The sequence below is a fragment of the Anopheles moucheti genome, chromosome 3 (genome assembly GCF_943734755.1).
Source record: "Anopheles moucheti chromosome 3, idAnoMoucSN_F20_07, whole genome shotgun sequence".
NCBI lineage: Eukaryota > Metazoa > Arthropoda > Insecta > Diptera > Culicidae > Anopheles > Anopheles moucheti.
In genome coordinates this window covers 61,082,907-61,104,187 of record NC_069141.1, presented here as the reverse complement: position 1 = coordinate 61,104,187, position 21,281 = coordinate 61,082,907, and the positions used below count along the sequence as shown (strand labels likewise).

Below are 21,281 nucleotides of genomic sequence, written 5' to 3'. Positions count from 1 at the left end.
CTAGCCCAAAACCCCCACGCGATCGTGACGATGAATCACGCCGTCATGAATCACGTAAGGGAGACCTTACCTTGACGCATGGTCCTTCGGTCCCTTGGTCCCTTGGATCCCAGCGTCACTTCGTCCCGTTCTCTTCCGATAAGTTATTCTAGTACGCGCGACACCGATTCGAGGAACACGCCGGCCACCACCGAATCAGACAAGCGTAAACGGTAGCTACATAAAATTCTCAATGACCAGCCAGAATTTCGACGGCAAGCGGAGCAACAAGAATAAATAAGAACGAATAAAACGGGAGCCGTTCGATTATGCAAATACGAGTCCTATCTGGCCAGCTGGTCCCGATTGTCGAGAAAACGTCAATCGGCATTAGGCTTTCGCGTAAGTCCGGCTTGTGCGACGACAGCGGAATATCAATTCCGTGCGCCATGCCAACACACATTTGTGTGCCTTTTTTTTAGGCTTGAGGACAAGGCAGATAGGGAACGTGTAGTCTTCACCTCTTGAAAGCAACCGTTCCGGGTAGCATTACCATGAATGGCGCCTCGGCGGATCGTAATGAGCGAAAAATGCATCTAAATGATAAAAAGGTATTCAAGCGCAACACCTAAATGGCCATCGAAAGGCATGCATACAGCTACAACTTCTGTTGTGTAACCCTGTCTTACAGATATGGGCTGCACTACAAGATGGTATTCATACGCTTTATTTCCATTCGGGATATTAAATTTCCCCACAAGCTCACTTACTGCTCTAAAAGTCATTGTCCACTAGTCTCATGTCTGTGCCGCCCAAGACGCCTACTTCTTAGAGAAGCTGATGGAACTGCCCTGCGATACGCTTGGCTGTCCGTTGGCTACGGAGAATCCACCGCTGTACGACAGGTTCACATCCTTATTGCCTGGCAGTTTGTAGCTCTGGCTGCCGGACTGTCCGGCAGAGCCCTGAAACAGCAACGGAACACATTAAAGTAAGATTACGCTGCATCGCCCAGCGCATCCGTCCTAATGCTCACCGAGAACCCACCCGGACCGGCGGAGAAACCTTGCGAGGCCGAGTTGGCAGCCGATGCACCGAAACCACCGCCCGGTCCCTGGTTGTAGAACGATTGGGCACCGGCATTAGCGGCACTCGCTCCAAATCCGTTCGGTCCAAACTGTTGGTTGAAGGCGTTAGCGTTGGCGTTCGCGCTGGAGGCACCAAATCTGTAAGGGGAAAGAAAGCCAACAAACGCATGAGGTGTTGGATACATTAGCGTTTCAGTGTTCGAACGATGGGGATCGTTAATCTGGTTGTGTATCTTGCTGCTCAGCACTTAAGTGTATCCAGCGGATTTAACACACCACCGTGTACGTGGATCGAATTTTTTGGTTTTATCCTTCGACAGAAAGGAGATGAGAATTACAGTGCCATGCAGAGGGAATTCTTGTGTCGGACGAGATAGCCATAAGTGATACTTATGGAAACAAATATCTTTCGGGTTTTTGTAAGTTATTCCAACATAATTTATGAAGCTATTATTAGATCTCATGGGGAAAAAATTGTAAACTTTAGCGGCAGATGAATGACACATTTCGGCAAGCACTGTACTGCAACTAGCACGATCCGTCGCATCTAAACGATCGTTAAGATGGCGCACGAGATCGGAATGCACAATGTACGTTCAAGGTCAACCGAAAAATCGATTTTGTTTTGGAGATAACGAAAGGAAGTACAGCTACAGCTGTAACTCACCCGAACTGGCGCTTTTGGCGCACGAGTACCGCTTCCGGTGGCACCAACAGATCTAGCACGCTGCGCACGTTGCGCCGTACGGCCGGGTTCGCCTTTCGCACATGCAGGGACGACTCCACCAGGACCTCGTACCCATTACCGGCCCGATCGCGTACGGCAGCATCTGGATGGTGGGGTAGTTGGATTAATTAGTTATTGACTTGAATCTTGACGAAGAAGGAGCAGGATATTAAAATAAATTGGGACGGACGAATTGGAATTGATGGACAGTGAAGGTTGTTTCACTGATATGGTAATGATAATACAGGCTCATGTTTACAGATGTTGTCCCGTTCGGTTGGCCAGTGCTTACGACATCATTCAGACATGTAGGGAAGTTGTTTTGTTTCGGTTTATCTTCCGACTTGCAAACTCCAGAACAGGACAGTTTATTTGTTTCGACTCCTCTTTGTTTGCGTTTATGTAAAACAAGACTACAGCACACACACTTTTTTTGTTGTTGGGGCTTTCAAGTGTGGTTCGAGTGTGGCAATAAACTTGGAAGAGTTGAAATGAATATTCGGTTTTCTTGAACATTAAAGTTTGTGGATCGCAATATTACCCCAAACTTACTGCCAATTCCTTGGGTACGACATAATACAGCAAAACGACAAAAAAAAACCTGTTCGAAACCCCAAAGTGGACGCGTTGTGTATTGGGCACTGATGTTGGATCCGTTTTGCTTATTTATTCTTGTGGCCCGGTGTGTGAAATATAACCGATGCTACCCAATTTGTGAATCCGGATCTGCTTTGTTTTTGCCATCGCTCGTCCCGGCACAAACCAGTATTTCCGGTTTGTTAGGTCATTCGAGCCGCGGCGTTCCGAACGTGTCCAAAATAATCCTAACAAGAGCCGTGGCTCTTGGTGTGGCAGATCGGACGAGCCGAAAGGTCACGACTAATGAAGTGACCTTAGACGGTTTGTTTGCTATATTCAAAGTTTGAAGGCTGTCTCGAGGAGATGGTAAGAAAAACAGAAGCGTAGATATCTGCTTCCTGTACTGTTCAGGAGGTACAGTCATGAAGATGTACTGACCGAAGCCGATCGATTGAAACCTAACTCGTTGCGAAGGATGAATGATTAAATTTTATAGCTAGATTCCGAAGGAACTAGTGGAATTTCAATGGAGTATTAGCCGTTCCTAATGATAAAATAACAACGACCAACAGGCTAACACCAAGCAGTTGGATATTTCTTCATGTTCAAAAACTCATCCGCCAGGTAAAATTCGATTTCTATCCTTACTCAAACGAAATTAATTGATCTATCTTTATGTAAACGGAAATACCTTCCCCATTGGATTAATTTCTTATTGATTTTGTTAATTTAATACAAAAGGTATTTATTGGAAGTTGAAAGAGATCTGTTCGAGCGTTTAAAATTTGCAATCAGATTATGATAATCACGGACATGGACATGCACATGCTCAACGAACCGTATCATAACTTCCATACGTGAACTTCATCGTGAAACATCCCTCAAACACGCCATCTAATTAGTCTGATGTTTAGCACCAAAGAACAGGAACAATGGACGAATCGAACACGATTCCAAATGATCATCTACCTTGAACATTTATTGTTTAATCAAACATGTGCAGAGCCTTGCATGTCTTTATCGCGAAACAGTGAGAAGCGTGTCCTCTCTAATCACTTACCACGACCATCGTTCTGACCCAAGGCACCGATTACCAGCGCCGAAAGTACGAGCACTCCGACAAATCTGTTCATCTTCACCGTATCGTCTGTGTAATAAAATAAAACGCACTGCCAAACACAAACACTACCGGTCGCACGCAACGTTCGAAAGACTCTGATCTGCGTCTGGATTCATCCGCTCGATCTGGACCCACGAAGATGCTGCGTCCCGTCCTTCGGATCTCGTTCGCTATTGTCGCGATCTTCGGTAGGGACGGCATCGAATGTCGACCACACCGCTCGTCACCGTTGTCCGGGTGATTGTTTGTTTGTTTACTTTGCGCCGGAGATCGTAAGGAGGGGATCAACTGATAATGCGGGAAGGTGATCGCGTGAAATACGGCTATTGTGGAGGAAGGAAAGATCAAGCAGTGGTGTGGCGGCTTTTAAATCGGGTTTTCCCCTCGCTTAGGTGGTGGGATTTGTTGAGCCGAGTGAGATATTTTTTGAAGAGCTGCCGATAGTTCAGAGACCTGATCTTCAAAGGAGGTTCCGAACAAGCCCTTCTTCAATCAATAAACTAGGAACAGAACGTGCTAAACCTCAAAAATCGACCGACCTACCGTGATGGGAGCTTCCAACACTGCCATTCAGCAATACTCGAACAACGCCTTCGGTGACACATACGCACATGGGCCAGATTATCGCCTACTTGTTATTAGTAAACACTAGAAAACATGAAGAACATTCAACATACAAGGAGGGAGGTTCCAATCGCTAGTCGGAATGTGTTGTTGCTATTTCCATCACAGCATCTGATCGTTATCGGGTCGAGCAGTCTGAAACATGCGGAATCGAGCAGCGTTGCGAACGAACAGCATTTCAATACAAAACTGCAGTTCCCGTACAACAAAGATCGTACCACCGTTCGGGGGGGAAATCCCACACACTGATCAGCCAATACTGAAGTAGCGAACAATTTAAACACGCACCAAAGCTAAACCACCAACGGTGGCAGAACTGGTTTTGAAGTTCGGTCCCGAGATAAGTGATGCAAAGGAAGCGAAACGGCTTTCGCCTGAATTATTTAATTTAAACACGGGTTTATTGTTTTCTCTGCTAAAGTTTGAAGCAAACAACATTAAATTTGAGAAAATTACAACTGTTGGAGAGTGTAAAGAATTTACTGTTTAGAATGGAATTTCAATTCGTTTTTTAATTGATCATTTACATTCGGTTGAGAAACGAGGCGCATAAAATCGTAATGCCTTTATGGTGCAAAGATGAGATGAGGAGAATCAATTAAAATGGAAAAATAAAATTAAAAAAGGAACAGTTTGTGGAAGTTTCCGAATAATAAAAACACTGAGAATCTTGGTAGGACGATTTTTGTTTCCTTTCCTTCCAAGATTCTCAAGCAACCATTAGACAAAACACTTCACATTTTATGGTTGAAGTCTTCAAGAAGCAAAAGATTCATAATAACTAGTTTTCAATTTATATATTTTTAGCACCTATGGCAAAAGAAAATCTTATACTACTTATAGTCTCTACTTCTGTACAGCCGTGTGTAATCAACAAACAGTACACATTTTCCTCACGTCGAACATTGAGCAACTGCAGCATTTTTTTCAGTTTCATTATTTAAATTCTCTCTGGCGGTACGACATGAAAGGTAAGCCGATGGTCACTAATCCGATACCCTCTGATCCGTACGTACGTCACATGAAACAACGCGCAAGATTAAATCCTGGGAACCAGACACAAATGTTCGCCTACAACCGTTCGGTCGAGTTTTATGTGGAACCCGTTTTTGCAACAATCTATGAATGATCGCTTTTTCGGTCGAACTTGATCGGAATGATTGATTCTCAAACTGGATTGTTGGGTGAACCATTCCCTTGCGCTTTTGTTTACTGTTTTTGCTGGTGTTCCACTTTCGGTGCGGCGACGTTGTTCTTCCAGTTCGGCAGCACTTTGTCCTGGTGTTTGCCCAAATGCGGTTTACCTTTCCCAGGCGTGTCCAGCCCGTTCGTGTGTGCCGCACTCGGATGCGTTACGTGATCGTGGCTGTCAACCGCGCAAAAGGGTCCCGAAAAGAAGAGAATGGATGCAAAATTACTTATTGCTACGTAATGAATTACATAAAATTAAAAAAAAAACGGAAGTTTTGATGATCGTACAATCGCTCAACTGACCGTATTTCACGCTCCTGACGACGTAACGAGGTGGCTGGCTTCTTACGAACGTACAGGGATGCTGCGACAACGACTTCCTCGTGTACGCTACCACCATCGGGGACTCCACCGAGCGGTTGATCCTTTTCGTTTCCACCCTCTTCAATCGGTTTGGACAGAACGTATCCGACGAGCAGCAACACCACACAACTCACCGTCCACCAGCATCTGTTCGAGCGCTTCACTGTCGACATCTTTAATCTGTTGGTAGCTTTGCGAGCGAAAACGCTAAACGTCCAACAGCACTAATTACCGATCGCTAACTGTAAAGCGGTGTAGTTACGGTGACTAAACAACCTCCAGCTCAACCTCGTTGCGTGGAATGCATGATCAAGTAGCGTAGCGTGTCTGACCCTTGGCTGATCTTGGCTGGAGGGATTGCGTCGCATATTCGATTCGCATCTGTCTGGGTGGGAACACACTGGCTGGTGGGACCGTGGGAGAAAGCAGCAGTGGGGTTAACCGTTCGAACAACCATATGGGCAGCCGAACCCGCGCTAGATGCAGCACAAACACTACAGATTCGCGTGTAAATGCATTAGTGACGAATGGACGCTAGCATGGGCAGAACTGCTTAAAGTAGAGTGGGGGGGGGGGGGTTTAGACCTCCGAATGGTGAAGATGAAGAATTTTTCCAACCACAACAATATTGGGAAAACTTACGAGAACTGAAAACAAATTGAAAGAAGTGCTATTCCGTGGTAGAATTCGGAATGCCTTCCAAAGCTAAAGGCAAAAACTTTAAGCACCATTTCCGCGGTTGATTGTATTAGTTACACAGCTATGCAACAAATAAACAACAGGCTAAAAATCAACAGCAGTATTAGAGCGATAAGGCAATGCCTTTTTTTATTTGCGCTAATCATACATAGTCCATGTTCACTTGCAACATCTATGCGCAATCCATTATGCTTTGTTAGCTCGGAAGCTGTTGGTAGTAGGAAGCTTCATTCGATGATGAGGAACAGTTTGTAGCAGTGGGAAATACAAACAAATTGCTGCTCGATTAAACACCAACTTAACAGCTAATTAATCACTAAAGTACGTAGGACAGGATTGTTTGTCGGGATGGTGCATCGGAGCATTCCTATCAGCCCTGTGAAATGCTAAACCCATTCGCGGAAGACAGCTGTCCGTCGGTGTGGGAAAATCCGGTGGAATACGCTATCGAAATCGGATCCATTCCCGGAAAGTTGTACGTCTGACTGCCGGAGAAACCCGATGAACCGGCTGGCCCACCCGGCCCGGCACTGATATCCATGCTGGACGCGTGGGTAGCGGACGCACCGAACGAACCGAGCGGTCCACTGCTCTGGAACGATTGGGCCTGCGCATTGGCGGACGACGATCCGAAACCATTCCAACCGTACTGCTGGTTGAAGGCGTTAGCATTCGCATTCGAGCTGGAAAAGCCAAACCCCCTGGACAGCCACAATATCGATTAGATTGGAATCTAAAGGCTGCGTTTGTTTTTCCATTCCCAGAACTTACCCAATGTTTTGACTTAGAGCGTTTGAGGCAGCATTAGCACCGGAAACTCCGTAGAGATCGCTGCAATCAAGATTGAGAACGAGTCGATTTGTCATTTGTAATGTCATCTTACATTTCCACTGAACTGTTGCCACAGTACATGGCTTTGCTAGCATTACTTCATCGTTACTCAAAACCTTGACCATTGACATTGGCGTTAGCATTGGAAACAGTGCCACACTGCAACAGAATACCCTTCAAGGAGGTTATTGTGTTGGTTTTTGCTTCTTCGAACAACAATTTATTGTTACAGTCCCTTGTGTAATTTAAAGTTTTGACATAATTTTTAAAAGAAATTGAGTTTTTTTAACGTTTAGCGTAATATTTGAATATTTCGTGATTTTGCTTTGACTACGTAGAATATTTTAATTTAAAACAGTTTTAATTTGAACAGTTTGTTAATTGAACGATGAACCGAATTCTTCGAAAAAAATCGAACATTCAACGAAATCACAAATGTAAACCAGTTTCAATCTTACAGGGTTTTACACTTTACTTCAGACTGGCAGCACACATTTTTTGACACGCCGCACTCGATTTCTTGTCGCGAGCGCACATTTTTGATTGCAAGCACCGGATTTTTGATCGGGAGCATTTAATTTCAACAGCCAGACGCTTGAAAGCTTTTCGGCCGCATGTTTATAACCCCCCTTGTGAAAGATTGGTTTGAGTTTGTAGCATTTGTTTATATGCAATATTGTTTGATTTTTTAGTTACTTGATAAGTTTTGGTGCAAAATATGTTTAAAAAATTGTGAAAAGGTTTAAAAAACATGTATTGGATAACGTATTTGAAGAATTATGCCCGAATTGCTCTAATTCTATGTATGCAACAGATTTATTTAAATGTGCAGCAGTGGATCCTTGGAAATAAACCTATGTCCATAGGATTGGTTCAAAATTGTGCTAACCGACAGAATGGCGGCAGATTTCTAATCTTCTCTTGAGCTATTCACGGACATCGGTGTAATCATTTTGCGTAAACCTCATATATTCCCACGAAATACTGCTGCTGCTAACAATAGTGTTGTGTGTCATTAGACAGGTACGTAATTGTTCGTCCGAAATTCTCTAGCTCACCCACGATCTTGTTTACAGGTATCACAACGTGTTACACATTAGGAACACATTTAGAGCTACGCATTTCAAAGAGGTACTGTGTATTTTATCCTTGCAATACAACAAGGAGATAATTCTGTTCATGATAATCCTACAGCAAACTTGGATACATCGGAGGCTGTACTTCGACGCCGTAACAAAACTACATCTGACGAAGATCGAAACCGTGTTGTTACAGCGTACGAAAATGGTGCATCCGGCAAAGATATTGCAGAAATGCTAAACATCAATCGAGGATTTAATAAAATTTATTGAACGTATAACACCATTAAATATTAAGAAATGCATAGCTTGAAATCGTATTAATTTTCTTTAGGTTCACTGTGTGCTTCCAATTAATTTGTTTGCGTAGCTCTAAATGTGTTCCTAATGTGTAACACGTTGTGATACCTGTGTGATACCTGTAAACAAGATCGTGGGTGAGCTAGAGAATTTCGGACGAACAATTACGTACCTGTCTAATGACACACAACACTATTGTTAGCAGCAGCAGTATTTCGTGGGAATATATGAGGTTTACGCAAAATGATTACACCGATGTCCGTGAATAGCTCAAGAGAAGATTAAAAATCTGCCGCCATTCTGTCGGTTAGCACAATTTTGAACCAATCCTATGGACATAGGTTTATTTCCAAGGATCCACTGCTGCACATTTAAATAAATCTGTTGCATACATAGAATTAGAGCGATTCGGGCATAATTCTTCAAATACGTTATCCAATACATGTTTTTTAAACCTTTTCACAATTTTTTAAACATATTTTGCACCAAAACTTATCAAGTAACTAAAAAAACAAACAATATTGCATATAAACAAATGCTACAAACTCAAACCAATCTTTCACAAGGGGGGTTATAAACATGCGGCCGAAAAGCTTTCAAGCGTCTGGCTGTTGAAATTAAATGCTCCCGATCAAAAATCCGGTGCTTGCAATCAAAAATGTGCGCTCGCGACAAGAAATCGAGTGCGGCGTGTCAAAAAATGTGTGCTGCCAGTCTGAAGTAAAGTGTAAAACCCTGTATATCTCACTGACTACAAACAAAACAAACACGCACGCATTACTTCACTTAGACCACTGCTGCTCTTTGGTCACACAACACCTCAAGTATAATAAAACCCCTACCCAAGAATAGGCAGCAGGTGTCTTTTGCTTCGAACAGCCACCTCGGGAACCACTGATGTTTCTCGGCGATCTTTGGTGATCTGTGAAACACCCGCTATCACAATGCCCGCGAAGAACGATGCGGCCAACAGGAAGTAGATCGTATAGAGCGTCCTCATTCTGAGCAATCCAAAGTGCAACTGCATCACTAGAGATCCTCCAGATGCATGAAGACTTGCTAACACATAACAATGCTGCTAACCGGTGGAAATCCCAAAACGAGGTGATACTTGGTAAATGCTTAATCAGCGCAAAAAAAAAACAGCACAGGCATAGAAGTACTAACGCGTTATGCGTACTGGTAGGCAAATACCACTAGAACCTTCCAGTGTGTAACTTGTGCGGCGGATAATGGCGGTATTTGTAGTCTGTTGTATGATTTTCCGATGGGCAATGATAAATCAACCAGCAATCGTGCATTTTGATCCATAAAATAAAACCATTCGGTTTTAGTTTATTCATTAAGCAGCTCCAATGAACTGACCAGCCGCCATGCTGGCGAAATAATCGGCTGCCATTCATGCAGAAACAAACACGTGGCGATGGCACGGTATCTTTGATTCACGTTTCTTAGCAACCAATCAATACAAAGTTCGCGCGCGATATTTTCTCTCTCACTCTCTCACTCTCTCGATGAGCGCAACGTCACGACGAATGGGTTATTTAACGGAAGCGCACACACACGTGGTTGAATGCATTTTTCAAAAAAGGTCTTCTTGCGTCGTTTAATTTGATCACTCCTGAAGTATCGTGTCCGCGTTTGTAATTCAGGTTTTACGAAGGGCATAATCTATTGTTTCGATATTGGATGTAAAACGACATTCATTTTTTATCGTCGTCCTTGTTGTAATAACTGCATTGACGGATAATTACACTTGCAAATGCACGAGTTGATTTCTTAGAGTTTACCGGTGTGATCACTTCAGAACAGTTAAAGTTTTGTACAATTTATTGACTATTGAATTCTTCTTGCTGACTTAATAGCCTATGAATGAAAGTTTAATATGAAGCTGCAAATCAGTCAGTCCGCACTATAAGTTACGGTCCAATACCTTTGATGCTTTAGACTAGCATGCGCTACTTGCAGAACGTACAGAATATAAAACGTGGCACTTTCCAAACCAGAACATGAAGCTAAACTGCAGACTATAATTGCTTTCATTTGTCATTTCGCACATGATGATTACTAGCGGAAAAGTTAGCAACTTCTGAACGATAGGAAGATACCCGGCAAAACTAGTTTAATAACTTGCACCACTCTTGACAGACTCACTTTAGACGCTTAAGATATGGAGGGAAAGGTTGCCGTTGTAGAAACAATGGTCTAATGTCCGCCAAAACTAACGTAGCAGTCCACAGGAAAGCCACTGCCCAAGTCTTCCGGCTCCAAACGCACTCCATCCTCGACTAACCGATACAAACGGAACGATCGGGCATGTTAGACAAATTTAAACCTGCCGCAGCGAAGCGACTTATCTGTTATCTTTATCACACTCTAATATCAATCCCGATTCCATCTAGAATCTTCCAAATCTATCTGTACCGGTTTTCGCATTTCATCGTTTCGATTGTGAACCAAAACGAGATTCTATGACGGAATGGAAAATCCTCGAATGGACATAATGGAACATACGTGACGAGAGGGAACGCATTAAGGTTGGCCTTAGCATTATCGAACGTAGGTACGCACCGTGGCCATAAGGCACGAATTAATTGAGCTTTGTGGTACCAGTGCTGGTACTGGCCGGGCGAATTAGTTCGCAAAATTATGAGTACAATTTGTTTGCACCATTGAACTGGTCAATTACCAAGCATTAACGATTGGGGGTATGGATATTCAAATGATAAACTCGTTTTGACAACTTTTACCAAATATCTATTTCCAAAATGATTTGATAATGAATTCAGGTATATGTTCGCATAAGTTATAAATTTTCGAACCAATGTTCGACACTATTTTTAGAAGAAATGGAATTTCCGATTATCTTTTACCGTTTCGCTGACTATAAAAATGTTAATTGACAGCAACTCCGGATCAACTCAAAGGATGTCGGTTGTAAGCCTACGAATTAGACACAACATTTAAAGGAAACAATGGCTTCAAAGTGGATGCTGAAAACTAATTTACAAACGATGGTACTCTACGAGAAAAGCATATATAAATACCAAATGACAGTCCTATAGAAGTTCTACCAGACTCCTACAGTACCATATAACGGTTGCAGTCCTAAAGAGGCATAAAATCGGGCTGACCTATTAGATTGAAAAATTCCGATAACCGTACACTAGAAACTCGATACGAGCCCGATAACAATTCGCTAAAAGTCCAATAAGGACCCAAAAGTAGATTGATAAGACCCGAACCTGATACAAACTCGACAGGAGCCTGATAAGACCCGAGCCTGATATAAACGCGACAGGAGCCTGATAAGAGCCCGACAGTAGCTCGATAAGAGCCCGATATAAGTCCGATAAGAAAGCGATAAGAGGGTACTAGGACACTGTTAGCGCATTGTTATCAGGCTCATATCGGACTATCCTGATTGTAAGCCCAAAGAATATCTGTAGGACTGTAATAGAACCCTTTTACTGGAGTCCTGAAGAAATGTAATAGGGTGTTATAGGAGTCCGAACGAACATCTTCAGGACTATAGGATTTTGCATTCCTATATCCTGCTTTCATACGTATTCCGATAATTTTCTATATTTATGTCCGGTTTAACGGTTACCTTAACTCCATCCAGTTATGTCGTGTCCGTGAAATCTGCGCTTTGGGCGTTCATCGCGTTCTCATCCGAATTCTTCCGGCCGAAGTTAAGCTCTCCCGTCGCATCAACACCATCAGTGCCTCGGTCGCTGGTTATGGCCCTAAGGGGAACCTCTTTAAGTGATCAATCGTCGGGTCGCTAAAACACACGGAGCAGTCGTAAGCGCATCGTAAGTCAAGAGAACAGTGCAGTTCAGTGCTTCTCAGGATGCCGCCCCACGACCACGAATTCCACCAACAGCTTCAGGAGGTAATATCGCATTCGGAAATGGCCCACCACCGTTCTATGTCTCTGCTGGCAATACCGTGTGTGGAAGTCCTTGATGATCAGATCCAAGACGTTATGTCGCCTGGGTACGATTAGTATTTAGTGAATTCTTGAATCCACTCCGGCTCCGAAGCCGAAAAACCGGATTGAACTAAAACAAAATCTGAAATATGACAGAGTCGACTAGCGAGTTGAATCAGATGTCGCTAATTTTTTGGGGGTTGAATAAGTTCTTGCCGCTTTGGAGTCAGAATTGATTCATAAATTCACTCTGGACTTCCGATTACCAGTTAAGATAGTGAAATATACGAGTTTGCTGTTCTATTCCATAACCTGTTTACAAGTATGCACAGAGTAGAGCGTTTATTGTAATCAACATACGAACGTATCGTTTTTATATCGCCTTGTGGACCGCATCGTTCTGTCGAGTGCTCCTTTAAGTTACACATAATGCACGAACCCAACCGCCTGCCGCAGCCTACCGTTTGATGCTAAAATTTTACAAATGTACAAACAACGTTAACACTTGCCTTGCCTAACATTCCTAACGTTCGTGTAACAACTGAGCCAACGTCCAAATGGCAAATGGATACGTATCGGATGCACGCTTCGCAACTGATCACAAACGGATCACTGGAAATGAGGATACCGTACGCGTGTTTTGTTCCCTTTACAGTGGCTCAAATGCAGTTACTGAGTTGGGTGGGAAGAATATGGTGGAATTAAAGTGGTACAATGTTATGGAGGGAGGGTATTATAAAGAGGAAGGCTTCTCATCACTACATTTTCTCTATATCCGTGGAGCTATATCGAACGAACTGTCTTTCTCTGCAGTATAATTCCGAAATTTGAAGCAGTACAGGATGAATAATGTTTTTTTTTTGCTGCTAAGTTGCGTCTTTTTTCGCTGGCAGGCGCAAATACGTGGAGCCCTTGTGTGCCTATATGTTGCTAATTCTTATCGCCTAGTGCCTAAAATGAGTGCGCATTTTCTATAAGGCGCCGTCGTGTGAAGATCATTTAGCCATCTTCGTTAATGTTTTTGTATGATAAAATATTGTAAACAAGCAAGAAAAACAAGGCACAAACTTCATGTACGTGGGTAATTTGAAGCATCAAAACGAAAAGTAAAACATACTTGTATTACAAAACCTCTAGCTTCCGAATATTCTTTCCTACACTATGATGCTGCTAATTGCACCTAAAACTAGAACGAAAAACAACCGATTTTAATGCAGAAGCCTTTTTTCGCTTCTTGCCCTGCCCTCATGAATGCTGGCGGAACGATGGACAGAGTTGCAGTTTTGTATTTCAATAAGCGACATTTTATAGTACATACACATTAACTAAACTTACTTTAAACAAACAGAAACAGAAGCGCACAATTGGCCCTTTCACTTTACCGTCTAATCAAAATATAACCAGCGGCTGGTCCTTTGCGGCGTTTGTTAGCTTTGTAAAATAGTGTTGATTGTGATCCGTGCGCGCGTGCTTTAAGACGCAATCGCGGTACCGTTTGATACACGCTTCAGTAGCCATATTTATCCTGAATGGAGTTCATCACATCGCTCGCCAGCGAACTGAGACGACCGGCAACCTTTGTGACGCCTTGCCGTACACTTTCCCTCACGTCCTCCAAATCTGGACCGTTGTATTGTAGTGCTGGACCGCGTGAACCACCTAAAAATGAATTTAACCTTACTAAATGAGTAACTTGCTCTATCTATACAGCCGAGAATGCTTAGGGTACGTACCGGATCTACCACCGCTACCACCCGAACCCATCGATGACGAACCGTGACCGAAATAGTCGGCGGAAGAGATGCTGGTGGAACCCTGGAACTTCGATAAGTTTGCGGATCGATCATAACCTGACTGTTCGTCTCCGAAGAACTGATCGGACGAGATGCCCTTAGCAGAACCAAACTTTTTCTGCGCCACATCGGTATTGTCGACAGGTTGCGACTGATTGCTTCCATTCCTTCGGTTGCTGCTGCTGTTACTGCTGCTGTTGCTGCTTCCACCAGCGCGACTGTATGTTGGTTGATCTGAAGTACATTAATTATTATTAGTTTAATGGCAAATAAGTTAAAGATGTATAGCCCTTACCACTAATACTGGTAGCTCCCCCCTTTAAGCTGCCTCCTCCTGCCGGTGAGAACATCGTTTTCACCGTCGGACGCTTGCTGTCGATCGGCTCGAGCGTATCAAAGCCCATCTGGTTTGCTTCACTCATATCGGCACCCTTGCCGCTACCCGAAAACCCGTAGATTATGGAATAGTCGTCGAAAAAGTCGTTGCCTCCGTTGCCACTGTTGCTTCCACCTCCAACGCCGCTAGAAGAATCGTCCCGATCGTACGATTTCGTAACCGGTGCACCACTTCGTGTGGTTTCCTCTTGTGTTAGTGTTTTCATATCGGTCAGCGCAGAGTGTGAAACGCCAGCCGCTCGGCCAAATCCCATCCCAAGTCGCTCGATTTGTTTCGCCTTGTTGGGATCGATCGCTTTCAGCTTTTCCTCCTCCTTGTGCTGCTTGATCGAAAGGTCCTGGTAGGCGAGCCGAACACTGGCCAGTGTTTCTGCCTTTTCTTCCTCGGAGATAGCCTTCTCCGGGGCGGGTGCAAGCTTCAGCTTGTCAGCCATGTTGGCTCGTTCCTCTATTTCGGCAAAGTTGGTTTTGACGCGTGTTGCACCAAGACCACCCTTTTTTGCACCCAGCCCACCTTTCTTCGGTTGAATCTTTCGCACACCGATCGTTGACTTGACCGGTTCAACCGGAACCTCTGACGTGAGGAAATCTACCCGTGGTCCAGCGGAAGGATCAAGCGTTGCGCTAAGGGAAGCCAATTTTGGAATCTGCCGGAAAAAGAGGAGATAGAAATGAACAATTTTAAGAAATTTTTAATTAACAAACAACAATACAATCCACAATTAAGCAGCAACAAAAATATAAAGTCAAATGAAATGCACAAAAAAAAAAACCTATCTTATTGCTATTGCTTCCTGTTAAACGAATAGTAAAGCAATACTATACTTACGTTCTCCTGCTCCGTCTCGATCTTGGGCCTGGCGCTTGGATTGTTGTTACGCTCATCCTTACCCGTCTGTGGCACAGTGGTGTCACCGTCGAAGTTGTCACAGTCTGCAAAAAAGTCTACCTCCTTCTTATCGCTGGCAGTGTTCAGGTCGTGTACTTGGTCAATGTGCAGCTGTGCGTAACGGTGACAATCGATACGCGGGATGGGAAAAGCGAAAATGAAAATTGCCAATTTTAACAGTTGGTTTACGATGAAAGAGACACAAATCGAGACTCAAGTTTAGTTTGTTTTGCAATGAGCCACAATAGGTTCCCTTTGCCGGTAGTTTAAATTAGGTGCGTTTCAATTAGAACATTGTCCGATATGTATGGCCGCTAAAAGTTGCGGTGACGTGGAAAGTGACGGGTTTTATACAATTAATCTAAATTTAGAAGATGTTTCAAAACATAAAATCTAGATTATTTGTTTCAATACAATCAGAATGCCAAAAAGCAATACACTTGTCATTTAAAACACACGTGGCAACAGGCACACACACTCTGGCTTATCTTGCTCACCGTTGTTCCGTACAGCTGTAGCGACTGTTGAGCTTTGTTTAGCAACTTATCCTTGTACAGTTGGGCAGCCCGAGAGTTGTACTTTTGTTGCGCATCGGTGGTGTTGCAATTATGCTGACGAAAGAATTGTGCCTGCAAATATGGGAAAGGATGCCGTTAATTGAATTACCCACCGCTTTGGGAAAGCTTCCGCGAAAGCGTTTGCCTTTCGAGTCTTACCGCATTTGCGTTGCCTCCAACCTGCATCTGGCGGATTTGCAACCAGGTCCAGTTCGTGTCCAGATTGGTGGACCGTACAAACGTGAGGTGAACACCCAGATTCCGGTGCACCGCGGAACAATCGATGCAGATGAACACACCGTACGTTACCGAGGACCAGGTAGGATTTTTCGCTCCACAGTCGAAACAGCTCTGCAAACATGAAGAAAATCGGTTGCCAGTGCTGAAGGGCACACTCTACCCAACACGTCATGTGTTTGTGAAGGGTGGTGACATTGTCCCCATCCCATCGTCGTTCTTACCTTGTTCGTTGCCTGTGATCGTAATCGATGGAAAATGGCATCAATGTCCTCCTTCGAGGGCGAACTTCCACCAGCCATTTTCGAGCGTTTGCTGTGGCAGTGGGGCAAATCTTGAGCCAACTAATCGCCAATTAATTCAAACACGTATACTTCTTGCAGAACGTAGAGGGGACTAGCAGCGCGCTACCGATTGGGGAATTCCAGCGCAAGCACCTACTATCGATACGCGTGGAAAACAAGATCGAAGGTACGAATCTAACAACAACACTGTTGGGAAAGCAAGGGCCACAGAGCACAATACACCTCCCAATCAATTTGCAAAGGTACAATCGGAAATTAATGGTTTTTTTACTGCAATCTTTTTGGGGAGCAATAGAACCAACACTTTACTTTTTCCCTTTCTTTCGTTTTTTTCACAGTTTTGACGTGACACGCTCTGACGTTGCAATGTTGGTGACAGCTGGAGTGTACTGTGCCAAGATGACTAGAGTGAGATATACGCGCTGAAATAAGAGATAAAAATCACTTTCGTGATGATTAGGAACACTAATGATGAACATCAAACCGGAACTGCTGCTAGTATATTCTAGGGACCATAGTATAGTTACCAAATAAAGAGGAAATAATCTCAGCCTATCTTCGTCTAGCCATCTTGGGCCAATGCCACGAAGAAACCAGATGACAGCCTCCAAACATGACGTCTGAAAACAATCACAATTGACTTTCCGTTTGGGCTGCCCAGATTGTACGTACGTGTTCTTTTGTACATTTTGTCGAAATATTTCGTCAGCAAATAGCCATCTCAGCATAATTCTATTTAGTTTGTCTGGCATTAAACCAACAGTGGTAGAACTCTCCGATCCATCGTTGAGAATACCTCAAGCACACTCCAAGGTTTTCATCTCCAGTGGCCTTGACAGGGTGCTGTGGATTGTACAGTTTAATTCGTTTCATATAAAGTGTATTGATATTGTACTCCGACACAGTCTCTTATCAGATTCTTATCTTAAACAGTTTGCAATCTTCTATCGATTTCAGCAACAGTGCCATTAAAATCACAGTGTTGTTTCGTTTACGACATAAGCCGGAAGTGAAACGGGCTTCCGACACAATGAACCGAAATGGCAGCATAGTGGTGCTGCTGTTGGTTGCCGGTCTGGTACCATCGCTTTTGGGGCTTCCGGTTGTGACGCAAAAACCCAAAGCTCCAGAAAACGAAGAAAAGCACGACGACAGTAACGTGGAACGTATGGAGGTACGTTTTTTTGTTTGAACCTGTGGGGGATTCTGCTATGCATGACGTGCTTTTATTTATGGTTTACTCTACAGAACATTATTGAGTACAATAAGTACCTTCAGGAGGTCGTTAGTGTGCTCGAAAGCGATCCTGTTTTTGCGGAAAAGCTGCAAAAGGCAGCAGAATCCGATATCCGGGTATGTATTTTTGATGCTGACATATGGTGAGATTGCATTGCTTAATTTCCCATTCATTCGTTTGTCCTTCATAGTCCGGTGTGATAGCTCAAGAGCTCGAGTACGTCGGCCATCATGTGCGATCGCGTTTGGACGAGCTGAAGCGAGTGGAGCTACAGCGATTGAAGGAATTGGCGACGAAGCAGTTTGAGCTGACGAACGAAATCGATCGAGATCATTTGAAAATTAGCGAGCATGTGGACCACTCGAATCCACACACGTTCGAAATTGACGATTTGAAGAAGCTAATTCTGAAGACTTCCCAAGACCTGATGGAGAACGATCGCCGGCGTCGGGATGAATTCAAACAATACGAGCTGCAGAAGGAGTTTGAAAAGCAGGAAAAACTGCGCAACCTCGATGAGGAGCACCGGAAAGCGTACGAGGAAGATCTGAAGCGCCAGCAGGCCAAACATGATAATCATGAAAAAATTCACCACCCGGGCAACAAGGCGCAACTGGAGGAGGTTTGGGAAAAGCAGGATCACATGGACGGGCAGGATTTCGATCCGAAAACGTTCTTCATGCTGCACGATTTGGACGGTAACAATATGTGGGATGAGAATGAGGTAAAGGTGCTGTTCATTAACGAGCTGAACAAGATGTATCAAGCCGGAGCGCCCGAGGACGATATGAAGGAAAGGGCGGAGGAAATGGAGCGTATGCGGGAACACGTGTTTAAGGAGGCGGATACGAACAAGGACGGGCTGATCAGCTTCGAGGAGTTCCTCGAACAGACGAAACGAGACGAATTTCAGAAGGATCCGGGATGGGACACGGTCGACCATGAACCACAGTTTACGCACGAGGAGTACGTGGAGTTTGAGCGACGTCGCCAGGAAGAGATTCAACGATTGATTGCGGAGGGCAAGCTTCCGCCACATCCTAATATGCCCCAAGGATATCATCCTGGAGCTGATGTAAGGCTACGAATGTAAGATGTTATGCGTGGAATAGAACAATAATTTCTTTTTTTATTTCCAGGGTCAATACCAAGTGCATCCTAATGCCATTCCACAACAACAGGTTCCACACTACCAGCAGCAACAGCAGATGCAACAACAACAGTACCACCAGCAACAGCAGCAACAACAACATTACCAGCAACAACAACATCATCAACAGGGACCTCCACCTCCAGCATATAACACTCACGGCCAGCCGATAAATGCTCATCCCAACCAGATCTATGATAATGTGCAGCCACATCAGGTCCAGTCTAATCCTTCTTACACTGGCCAACAGTCAACCGTATACACTGGTCAGCAAGGCGCGCCTCACTATCAAGGTCAACCTGCACCAGCGCAGCATAATGTACAGCAGCAACAACAACAAGCTCAATACGCACAGCAGCAGCAAATTCAGTCGAACCAGATCCCGCAAAATCCTCAATATCATCAACAGCAGGGTAGCAACAATGTGCAACCACCACACCAGCAGGCACCTGCTGCACAACAGCAACATGTACCACAGCCAGCTGCCCAGCAACATGTACCACAGCCAGCTGCACAGCAACATGTACCACAGCCAGCTGCACAACAACAACAGCAGCAACCCGTCGGAAACGTTGCACAGCCACCGCAACAACCACAGCAGCAACAGCAACCACCTGCAGCAGCTGCAGCGGTTCCGTCGCAGCCATCAGTAGCGCAGGTGAAACATTAGAATTCGCATTTCACCGGAATATCGAAGACGCCAAATCAAGCCAAACGAAACTGGAGCGCAAATTGTTCAGCAATGAAGAAGCTTCCACACAAACACAGAAATACACATTTTGCGAAGCAAATGGCATACATATAGATAGGCACAAGGGGTTTATACGAAACGATAAGGTATTAAAACAGCAAAACTAATAACAAGAGCTGATTCCATAAACGAAATATCCTTTCCTCTCTCAGACCGGTAAAATGATGTTTGCATTGACGTGAAACTAACATTACCACTACATTTATCAGCAGACTAATCAGCAAATAATCTTGAATAATACTTTGTGATGAAATTACTGTAGAATGTAGTAAAACTTGTACCGTTTAATGTTCTTTTTTACACTTTTTTGTCGTATGAAATAGTCTAGCGAAAACGAAAATAAAATCAATTGTCAATAACACTGTATTCTACAGGTAGTATCAGGCCTTTAAACTTAATGCGTGGCGTTTTTTACGAAGCGTGTTACGAAACTTTTCCGAACTTTCGCTGTCAACTAGGCTGTGTGCAGTAAAATGTTTTTTTGCAGAGTGGTGCTCCATATCTTCTGTTAAAATAGAAACTATGTAAAAAAACTTAAGAAAAGCTGAGCTGTCCAAGCAGAGCAGTCTGATCTCCAAAGCAGAGAATTGATTGTTAATCATTTATAATATGTTTCTCGAATAAAAAAAAATACAAAACAAAACTCTACTACGTTGTACCACGAGGGTTTGGTTTAATGTATAAATATGTGTATATCATTTCATTTTACACAGTTGACAGGGAGTTACAATTAGAGTTTACAGTTCTTACAGGCTTAGAAATATAACAATTCCTTTCCTTCCGGTTTAATCTTTTATTGTGTGAGCTTCGTAATAGCGCCTTTCAAAGCGAAGCTTTTAGTACGATTGCAGTCAACCATTCGCCAGAATATCATAGACTATCATCATAACAGTTCAGGGTCTAGCATTATTACGTCAGAGCGCATTGCCCACTACCGTAAACGTTTTCTTGTACATTTGTTATAAATGTCATTCTACGGCAATCGGATAAACTACTTGTTTATAGCACTGGACTTCTTATGTGCTCAGCTTTTTAACGCTAGATTTGGGGATCGATCTTACCATAAGATGTCCTATATCTTTACTAATTCGTGCCCTGCTCGTTAACGGATTTTTTCTCAGATGGATTAACATTGCAACCGCTGTGTAACGTTTCCACTGACCGTTTGCGGGATGTTTACTAGTTTACGACAACGGTTTGCTTATTGCTAGATAATAGTAAGCTCATAATTAAATTATTGAAATTAACATATTTGTCTGAGCCTGGGAACAATTATACATTTAGAGGCTTTCGGTTTTCTTTCATTATTTTCGGTGTTAAGCGACCTCGACCAGTATCTCTCCACAATATATTGCCTTATTTAACAATCATAATTGAATGATTTTAAACTTCAATTTAGAATTGTCTGCCACTATGGATTGAACATCAATTTAGAGCGTATAGATTAAG

At 43.6% G+C, this 21,281-nt stretch overlaps 5 protein-coding genes across 6 annotated transcripts; 1 reads left to right on the top strand and 4 right to left on the bottom strand.

Annotated features, from left to right (window-relative positions):
* Positions 1–697: 697 nt before the first annotated feature.
* On the bottom strand, positions 698–3,566 carry LOC128304557 (uncharacterized). Its single transcript, XM_053041748.1, has 4 exons — positions 3,434–3,566; positions 1,735–1,897; positions 1,016–1,205; positions 698–944 (listed from the first exon to the last, which is right to left on the bottom strand). Exons 1-4 carry the CDS (start codon positions 3,504–3,506, stop codon positions 801–803), a joined length of 570 nt encoding a protein of 189 aa, XP_052897708.1. The 5' UTR covers positions 3,507–3,566; the 3' UTR covers positions 698–800.
* A 1,363-nt stretch (positions 3,567–4,929) lies between these two features.
* On the bottom strand, positions 4,930–5,844 carry LOC128304522 (uncharacterized). The gene is made up of 2 exons (XM_053041715.1): positions 5,612–5,844; positions 4,930–5,483 (listed from the first exon to the last, which is right to left on the bottom strand). Exons 1-2 carry the CDS (start codon positions 5,842–5,844, stop codon positions 5,327–5,329), a joined length of 390 nt encoding a protein of 129 aa, XP_052897675.1. The 3' UTR covers positions 4,930–5,326.
* An 896-nt stretch (positions 5,845–6,740) lies between these two features.
* On the bottom strand, positions 6,741–9,580 carry LOC128302880 (uncharacterized). Its single transcript, XM_053039726.1, has 3 exons — positions 9,423–9,580; positions 7,142–7,201; positions 6,741–7,071 (listed from the first exon to the last, which is right to left on the bottom strand). The coding sequence occupies exons 1-3, from the start codon at positions 9,578–9,580 to the stop codon at positions 6,741–6,743; spliced, it is 549 nt and encodes a 182-aa protein (XP_052895686.1).
* A 4,205-nt stretch (positions 9,581–13,785) lies between these two features.
* LOC128300247 (ADP-ribosylation factor GTPase-activating protein 2) lies at positions 13,786–17,012 on the bottom strand. The gene is made up of 7 exons (XM_053036249.1): positions 16,614–17,012; positions 16,312–16,503; positions 16,093–16,224; positions 15,536–15,706; positions 14,606–15,353; positions 14,251–14,544; positions 13,786–14,176 (listed from the first exon to the last, which is right to left on the bottom strand). The coding sequence occupies exons 1-7, from the start codon at positions 16,689–16,691 to the stop codon at positions 14,025–14,027; spliced, it is 1,767 nt and encodes a 588-aa protein (XP_052892209.1). The 5' UTR covers positions 16,692–17,012; the 3' UTR covers positions 13,786–14,024.
* A 339-nt stretch (positions 17,013–17,351) lies between these two features.
* Positions 17,352–20,198, top strand: LOC128300189 (nucleobindin-2). Of its 2 annotated transcripts, none has more exons than XM_053036169.1 (5): positions 17,352–17,358; positions 17,628–17,868; positions 17,943–18,047; positions 18,122–19,006; positions 19,071–20,198. In XM_053036169.1, the coding sequence occupies exons 2-5, from the start codon at positions 17,725–17,727 to the stop codon at positions 19,749–19,751; spliced, it is 1,815 nt and encodes a 604-aa protein (XP_052892129.1). In that variant the 5' UTR covers positions 17,352–17,358; positions 17,628–17,724; the 3' UTR covers positions 19,752–20,198. The 2 variants fall into 2 exon arrangements, with proteins under 2 accessions (XP_052892129.1, XP_052892130.1); XM_053036170.1 differs by having other exon boundaries at positions 17,353–17,358; positions 17,652–17,868.
* Positions 20,199–21,281: the final 1,083 nt, after the last annotated feature.